We start from the raw sequence: 8,555 nt of genomic DNA, 5'->3' as shown, positions 1-8,555 counted from the left end.
ACCGCTTACTATTTTGCCACTAAATTGGCCAACCACTACCTGTTTCTGAAAAGATTTGGGAGTAAGTTATTGAAGGAGTTCCCGAAACTTTTGACAAGAGGATAACGAATCATAGAATGGTTTAAGTTGGAAGAGACCTTAAAGACTATCTAGTTCCAACCCCCATGCCACAGGCAGGTACACCTCCCACTAGACCAGGTTGGTCAAAGCCCTGGGATACCTACTCTAAATATGTGAAAAGAAAACCGTGCCTGCTATGGATGTTATTTATAGGCTGTCACGATCACCCTCCTAGCTCCTCTGGTTATATGTTGCTTAAAACAGTTTGTGAAATGTCTGTTTCTCCCAGCTGCTACTGCTCTGCTGAAAACGTTGCTGCATGCTGTCCTTGACCCTCACACTGCAGCCTAGTTCCAGCTTTTAGACGACTGACATCAACCACTACCTTCTCTCGACTGAGGAGCGTGCATTTACACTATCTTGCCCCATCTAAGGTACCATACCACAACGGTTTACGGGCCCCTACACCCTTGCAGCAGGTGGCAGCCCCGCTGGAGACCCCTACCACGCAACTCGCGGCACGGCGCTGACCTCTGCCGCCCTCGCACCCCTTCTCGGGCCCGAACTACAGACTTCAAAGCTGCGGCTCTAGCGGCGGGGTGGGCCTGGTCCGGACCCGCAAACCTCCTCAGGCGGCTGGAGCCGCCAGCCCAGGCCTCGGCCGGAGCCCGGGCCCACACGCGCTGCCAGGCCTCGCCCAGGAAGTGGCTCCGCCTCGCCCGGGGCTTCCTTCCCGCTCTCGGGAGGGTAGGCGGACAGAGCCCCCTTCCCGCAGCCGCCCCACTCTCCCCCACCGCCTGCAGCCGCCGCCGCCGCCGCTGCTCAGTTCCTCTCGCCCCGGCCTGGCGGGGCCGGGGCCCGCCCCCTGAGCGGGGCGGCCGGAGCCGCAACCGCCGCGGCTGCTGATTGGCTGCCGCACCGGCGGCGGCTCGCGGGGCTCCCGTCTCGCGCCACTTTCGGGAGCCTTGGCGCCAGCGGAGCGGGCGGGCGCCATGGCCGAGAGCGGTGCTGGCAGCCGGGACGGTGAGGGCCCCTGCGGGGGGGGGAGGGGGGAAGTCGGGTCTTGCTTTGGTGGGACGACGACGGGGGAGCCTGGGGCGGCTGTTGTCGCCGCCATCGTTTCGGTTTTCGGTGGGGGGCAGCGGGAGGGGGGGGGAAGGAGAGCGCGCGCGCACTGGGTGCGCGCTTGCGCGGCGGGCGGGCGGGCAGCGGTCTGAGGGGGTCTGTCCGTGTCGTGTCCCTCCCCGCGGGGTCCCGCGTCTCCCCGGCCCTCGGGGTGGCTTGACGGGGCGGCAGCTGCGCTGCTCTAGCGGGGGGACCCTCTCCCGCTTCGGGGGAGGTGGGGGGTTTACAGCCGGGAGCAGCCACTTCTGCCCCCCGCCCCACACCGCGCCCCCGCGCCGGTTTCCCCGCAGGGGTGAGGCTGGGTTGTCCCGGGTGGGTGCGTGGGCTGACCTCACCCAGCCTGGGGACGCCCGGAGGTCTCACTGCTGGGGCCGGGCCGGGCCGGGCCGGGGGAGGGGGACGCACCGGCCGGCCAGGGGGTGAAAATAACGTTTGTGTGGAGAGGAGCGTGTCGCTTTAGGCGCTGGCTTATAGCAAACGCGAAACATTGAGAGAAAGTCTCGTGTAAATGCACCCAAAGTGTTAACGTCTTCGCGGATCTTCCAACCTCTGGTACCAGAGAGCGTAAATGCTCCTTTTTTTCAGCCCATCCCGGCCCTGAGCGATACAAATCCTTGCTTACTTGTCTCCGCCACAGTGCAGCTCTGTTAACAGTTTGGCCTCCTGCTGTCACCGGGAAGGGACCGGCCTTCTCCCCTGGCCTGGCCTGGCTGCTTGCGCTTGCCGTGGGGCTCCTCTTCCTGCAGCCTGGGGGGAATTCGGCCCACCACATGAAACCATTCGTCTTATTCCGGGGTTGGTTGTCTGCTGTCATAAGTTGGATTGGGACGGTTTGTTCTCTGTGGTCAGATAAATGTGTGTCATTCCTGCTGTCCCCCCGTCCCCTCCCCCCCCCGCCAAAATCAAGAGAAAGAAAAAGGTTAAGAGAAGAGGAAGCGTCTTGCCGGGGGGAGTGTTGCCAAGGGAAGAAAGTGTAAGAGGGAATGGGGCGGCAGTCTTCTGCTGTCAACAAATTACTAGTTTGTCTCAATCTAGCTGCACTCTTAAACACTGTGAAACAGCCTAAAAAAAATTACTGCTTTGTAGCGATATAGGCCTTTTCTAAGTCTATCTGTTCCTGAGTTGTCATGGAGACATGCAAAATAAAAGGAGCTGGAAATTCCCAAGGAAAGAGTGGGGGGATCCTTTTCAGATATGGGTTGATGAGATTTGAGAGGTGCTTTGGAAATCTAGGTGGTAGCCTCTTGCTGAATGTGAACTGACACAAAGTGTGTTTGATCTTTGTGTCTGTCTGAGACCATGCCTTCAATGTAATTCCAAAATTGGCTTATCTAGAGCCATCCATGACTGTGCTTTTAGCTGAGTAGGTCTTTGTGTTGATTTTAACAAAACTGCAGCCATCTAGTAATACATCACTGAACACCAAATACCACAGATAACAGCAACTCGTTACTAAACTTAATTCTTTTGATTTTAATTAATTGCAGCTATGCATGAGCCTGGAAGTTTTGCAGCATCACGTTCTAGACGAGAGAAGAAGTCTAGAAGAGGCCAGCAAGAAGCACTGGAACGTCTGAAAAAAGCCAAAGCTGGTGAAAAAATAAAATATGAGGTGAAAATTCCTCATCTTTTTAATAAAAAGTGAATGTGAGCTGAGATGCCTAACTGCCCTTTATGCATACCTAAAAGTTATGGGAAACAAAGTCTACCTGCTGTTCATATCAGCTGGTTTTTTTTTAATGATGTATGTTATTCAGAATGTAACTGTAATTGTTTTGCAGGTTTCTGATATAATTTATTTGTTTCTTTCTGTTTTCAAAATTAAAACAATTTTATCAACTGCAAGTCAAACATGCTTGATATTGCTTGATAACTATCCTACAGGGAATGACCAACTTTTAAAATATTATTGCATAATTAATGTTATGATAGGAAGTACTTTTTTTTAAATATTAATATTGATAATGCTGTGTTTCCACAAAGAACCCAAAATTCAAGTATTTAACTGGTAGAACTGAAATCTGGCAGTGTAACATTGGTACCGCCCAATTAATTGTAATGCCAACAGGAAGTGACTTCCACATTGAGGTGGATAAATCTCAAGAAGCCTGAAGTGCATAGGTCATTAACATGCAAATTTACTCTGAGGCACAGAAGAGCATCTTCAGCATTATGCTTGGGCACATCAAATCACTTTTGTTTTCACTGAGCTCATCTTGGTGTTTGAGAGTAGAGTCAAAGGTCAGAAGTCTCCACTGCTAGGAATTTTGGCTTATTTTTTGTTTTGTTTTGCAATGTGAGATGAGCAATAAAGCAAGTCAGTTTCAAAAGAAATCTCTGCCAGTGCTTCAGTAGATTTTGAGTTTCAGTATACTGTGATAACTGTAAAAATTGACAACTTGTCTTTTGTCACTGCCAAAAAAAAGAAACTTAATTACTATTTGTTCTTACTAGTTGTGATCGGTGTAACAGTGTATGAAAACATGCATTTCTTGGGAACTTTATATTCTTACTAATGACCTGTATTAATATATAATGGTATGGGAACTGTTAATCTTCTGTATACCTTAACTGTAGGTTGAGGAGTTCACAAGTGTTTATGATGAAATAGATGAGGAAGCATACTCCAAGATGGTCAGAGAACGTCAGGATGATGACTGGATTGTTGATGATGGTAAGTTAAGATTCATTTGGAAAGTTATTTTGATTATAGTGTTACAACTCAATTGAGCTTCATAAAGTTCATGATTTGAGGTAAGTTGTAGTTAGTACCTTCTTACAAATTGTTTTAGGAGACAAGAAAAATATAAGTGTTTATATGGAAAACAATATTTTGCATTGTTCTCATAGTAGTGTATTAGGATGGTAATGAAAATATTTTTCCATTTTTGGAATTGCTTTTGAAATTTGATTTCCAGTTATCGATGACATAACTTTAAAAAGAAGTACTGTGATTGATAATTTCTAATTAAACACATAGTAATATATTTAGTCTAATAAAAGATACAGCTGAGAGTGCTGTAGTTTGTAACTTCTTATATTTATAACTTTTGCTCTATATTTAAGGGAAAAAAGTGTTTAAATATGTAAAACTTTGGATTATGAATATATTTAGAAATATCAGAAGACAGAATTTAAAATGTAGATTTTTAACAATTTGTTCTTCTACAGATGGGATAGGTTACGTAGAAGATGGAAGGGAAATCTTTGATGAAGACCTGGATGATGATGCTCTTGGTTCCAATAGGAAAGGTAAGTTGAGCATGATCACTGTAGAAAGTCTTCCCATGGCTTTTAAAAGGTACCTGAAACGGGCAACTTCTTGGCATCAGTATGTGGTGAATATGGCCACATTATGTGTTACCTGAAGCTCTGTAGTTCTGTGCCCGTGACTGTGGATTTTGTTTAGCCTCCGTGATGCAGAAGACAGAGGTCCACAAATTGAGGCCAAATCACTGTTGACTACTTCAGCACCTACTGGGGCAATTTGGCTTAGTCTCTTCTGTGGGATATATATTTGCCTCTAGAACAAGTACACCTGGGAATGATCTTGGTTTCCAAAGCCAGTATCTAAAGGATGCATGGTCTCTCTTGCCACTAAAATAGTTGCATGATTTTAAAGATCTGGGATCAAATGATTTTGCCAACTTTATGCAGTTGATGGCAAACTGAGAAGTTGAGTCTGATGTTGAGAATTCAAGCCTATTGCCAAAGTCCTGGACATTTGTGTTTTTTTCTGGAGATGCCTCCGTGTAAAGTATCTTCATCCTTTTTCTGGAGTATGAACTTCAGTATGCAAAGAGCATCTCTGATGTGACTAGGAAAGATGGGGTGCTGATAGGGCTTTGCTTTTTTGTGTGTGTGCATGACAGCCGTTACAAAGCTGGCAGCAAATAAAAGATGGTTAGGCTTAATTTCAGCCAGCATTGTAAAGGTGGAAGAAGTGGACTACCTCAGCTATCTATTCCTGCTAATAGCTGGACTCTTAAACATTGAGCTTTTCTTATATAGAATTCACAATTTTATATTTTTCTTTAGGAAAAGGTGGCAAGACATCTATGGGTGATAAAAAGAATGTGAAAAAATCTGTGGTGTCAAAGCCAAACACAATTAAGTCTATGTTTCTAGCCAGTGCTGGGAAGAAAAACACAGATGTAAGTTTTTACATTTTTTCAATTTAAAGATTTCTAACGTGTTTGCAGTGCTTTAGTGGGAGTGGAATAAAGCAAGGGCTCGTTTCAGTTTCTTGTGTCTAGCAAGACATAAACTCCTGTTACAATCTCTTATGTATGGAGTATTCCTGAAAACGTGTGTGTTTTGTAGAAACCCTTTAGTCATTTGCTACTGGTCTCCTGATTGGGTTTGCACATAGAACTAAGAACTGTTTGGCTAATCTGTTATCTTACAGAAAACTGTGGACCTGTCAAAAGATGATTTACTAGGGGATATTCTTCAAGATCTTAATGCTGAGGTAAATATATTAATAAAATCTGCTTGAAACACCTTAATCCATTCACTTTATTTGCTGTGGAACATAACAAGAAAATAAAGTTCATCCTAAAACTAGACCATCTAAGATTCATTTCTTCCATAGCACATCTGCTTGGTATATTCCAGGCATGTATGTAGTCTACCTCTCATGTCTGCCATGCAGAAGTTGCATGACTGTATTGGTCTGATAAGCCAAAAGTACTAGGTCCTGATTAGAGATGGGTTATATTAATGTGATGTAGGGCCTGTGCTAGTGCAGCCTCAGGTTTTAGTCAGCTTGGAGCGTAACAGGATTTACCTGCATCTGAATTGTGTCTGTCATATATGTGTATCACCAAGCTCCAGGCAGTATACGGTAGGATATTCCCATCTGGTGTGTTTGGGTTCACAAAAGGAGCTGAGGGAGGACTGTTTCAGCAGATGATGTAGCCTGAACTTCTGTCTGCCTCCTGCTTTCTGCAGTTTGCTACAGAGAACTGGATTAACACTTCCTCGGAGTTAGGAGTTCAGGATGGCTGCTGTAGCAGGGCTGGACTGTCTCAAGTGAGGCTGTTCCTCACCATTAATGACTTTTCAATGAGTTAATGCCCCTTAGCAGGATTTCTGAAAACTGAAAGGATTGCTCATGTGTAAACCGTGAAACTGCTGTAGTAGTGAGATACTGGATTGAAATATGTTGTATCGTAATAAGCATAATGTCTTTACAGAGCAATAAGAGGGGTATAGATGTTCCAATGTAAAGTTGTTCAATTGATTTTTGTGCATTTATGATTTTACTCCTCCCTATGATATGTGATAGAGTGTTATTATATCTTAGGCTATCAAAAACCCTCAAATCATTAAGCAAATGGATTTTAATGCTGTCAAATTTTGTGGAGCGTTGATGAGAGGAAATAATGCTAATAATTACACTTCCATTTACTTAAATAGTAGTTAGCTATTGGTTTTTTTGGCTTTGTTGTGTTCTCTAAAATTTCTTTTGTTATTAGCTGTTGATAAGAATAAGTGTAAAATATCTGTACATGTAAGTAAATTAAAATGGGTTTTCCTGTAGTGTGACAGTGCTGAAAGAGCACTTCTGCCTTTCTTAAGGCATGTGTGCTCAGTACTCTGTTTCAGCAGACACGAAGAACATCCCACCAGTTATTCTGATACTTGTGCATTAAAGGCCTGCTTAGCTGTTGAAATGCCCACTGTTTGAAAACTGTTTCACTTATTCATGACCATCTTTCTCTCAAACTTTAACAAAAAAATTCTAGCGTCTATCTTCGTGGGCTGATTGCTCAGATAACTTTTTATGTGGATGAGTTGTATATCAGGAGTTGTGTTTTCTTGGAGAATGAAAAATATGGGTGGCCTTCTTTCTCTTTGATGGAAAATGTTACTGACCAAGGCAAAAGAAAACACTGAACAACACCTCTTCTTTTTGTCACTTTCTCTTTTCATTCAATATTCAGACTGTTCAGATAAGTCCACCACCAGTTATAATGCTGAAAAGGAAAAGATCTGCTGGAGTACCACTGAATCCTTTCTCTGTGCAGTCCCAAACTCCTAAGGTAAAGGAAAAAAAAAATCAATAAGAATTAATCTGTATTTTGGTTGATTTGAATACTCTTGTCTTTTATTTCTGCTTCTAGAAATTACTGTTCTCATTAGCTTCCTTAGCAATGTTACTGTGCAACTTAATGCATTTTTCATCTTCCTCTGCCATGTTAATACAGAGACAGAATACAACTCTTTCTATATCTGTAGTATAGTAGTTGTATATAGCTGTTAAATTTGACAGGTGAAACTATTTTTGTGATGTTAGGTGCATCATGTGAAGGTGAGTTTCTGCTTTGTCTTTTTTTTTCCTAAGAGTAGAAAAGATCCTTGTGTCAAGGAAAGAATGATGGGAAGTGAAGTAAGCAGAAGAAAGAGTATTTGTCGGTGTGGAAAAGGATAAGAAACCTATCTTCTGCAGAAGTGGAAAACTGAAGCTATGGATAGTTTACCCTAGTGGAAGATTTTGGACTGAAAGGAGGGATGGGCTGCTAAGGATGGAAAGTTAATATTTTGTTAAGAGTTCTGGTAAATGAGGAGGACTTTATAGCTGGAAATAGAATGAGATATTTGGTCAGAGTACGTAGCAGACAAATGGAGTAGAGTAGATAAGTCTGACTTGTGAAACCTTGTGTAAAAGTGACATTACTGATGTGAACAGGTGTAAACTGCTGTATTGGCCTTCCCCAGGTGTTCCAGGCTTTGTCCCTGCCTGGGGACAGGCATATCATCACATATTCAGTTGACACAGAGGTTTTAATTTAGGAATGGAGGAGTGCTATGTGGGAATAATAGTGAAAGTAACCACAAGCTTAATTAAATGTCAACCGTGGCCTGTTGTACACTGCTTCTTAAAATTACATTAGAAGCACATCCCAGCAGAAATCATACTATAGAATTTAAAGTTTACTTTTGAGGAGTTTTAGCTGTCATGCTGCAAAATATGTGGAGCTTTTCCTCTAGCCCTGGTTACTAGTTCTGCAAATAGTTAGTGCTAGTTTTTATATTTTTTTGTCCCTTTCTTTGCTCTTAAGAAATTTTTTTTAACTCATGGCTAAAATGTCTTTCAGGTAATCACCCCTATATCAAAGAAAGTTCCTGCTCATCTCCGAAAGGAAGCTCTTCCTCCAGCTTCGTTTCATCCTAAATGTCCCACTTACACAGCAAAATCTGTAATAGTCTCTGAAAATGAGGATACAGAGTATGTGCAAAAAGCTACAGAAAATGGGGGAATTGTGAAGACAATAGAGGAGAAAGCTATTGAAGGTATCAAAAAGAAATCAAACCTCAGTTCTGGAAACTCTTTAACTATGGCATACTAGTGTTAAAACACTTCT

The 8,555-nt window shown here is 43.3% G+C and overlaps 1 protein-coding gene across 1 annotated transcript in view; it reads left to right on the top strand.

The window, feature by feature from the left end:
• Positions 1–1,052: 1,052 nt before the first annotated feature.
• POLA1 (DNA polymerase alpha 1, catalytic subunit) overlaps positions 1,053–8,555 on the top strand; it is a gene marked incomplete at its 5' end in the record, with an annotated part of 206,111 nt that continues 198,608 nt past the window's right edge. The window contains 8 exons of the mRNA XM_082488513.1: positions 1,053–1,083; positions 2,673–2,797; positions 3,763–3,859; positions 4,357–4,437; positions 5,224–5,339; positions 5,594–5,656; positions 7,134–7,232; positions 8,289–8,484. Coding sequence (XP_082344639.1) covers positions 1,053–1,083; positions 2,673–2,797; positions 3,763–3,859; positions 4,357–4,437; positions 5,224–5,339; positions 5,594–5,656; positions 7,134–7,232; positions 8,289–8,484 — 808 coding nt within the window. The remainder of the gene's footprint in view (positions 1,084–2,672; positions 2,798–3,762; positions 3,860–4,356; positions 4,438–5,223; positions 5,340–5,593; positions 5,657–7,133; positions 7,233–8,288; positions 8,485–8,555) is intronic.

Source organism: Vanellus vanellus (genome assembly GCF_965231255.1).
Source record: "Vanellus vanellus genome assembly, chromosome: 1".
In the NCBI taxonomy this organism is placed as follows: Eukaryota; Metazoa; Chordata; class Aves; order Charadriiformes; family Charadriidae; genus Vanellus; species Vanellus vanellus.
Note: the sequence above shows the minus strand (reverse complement) of the source record. Positions and strands in the feature narration are given on the sequence as shown.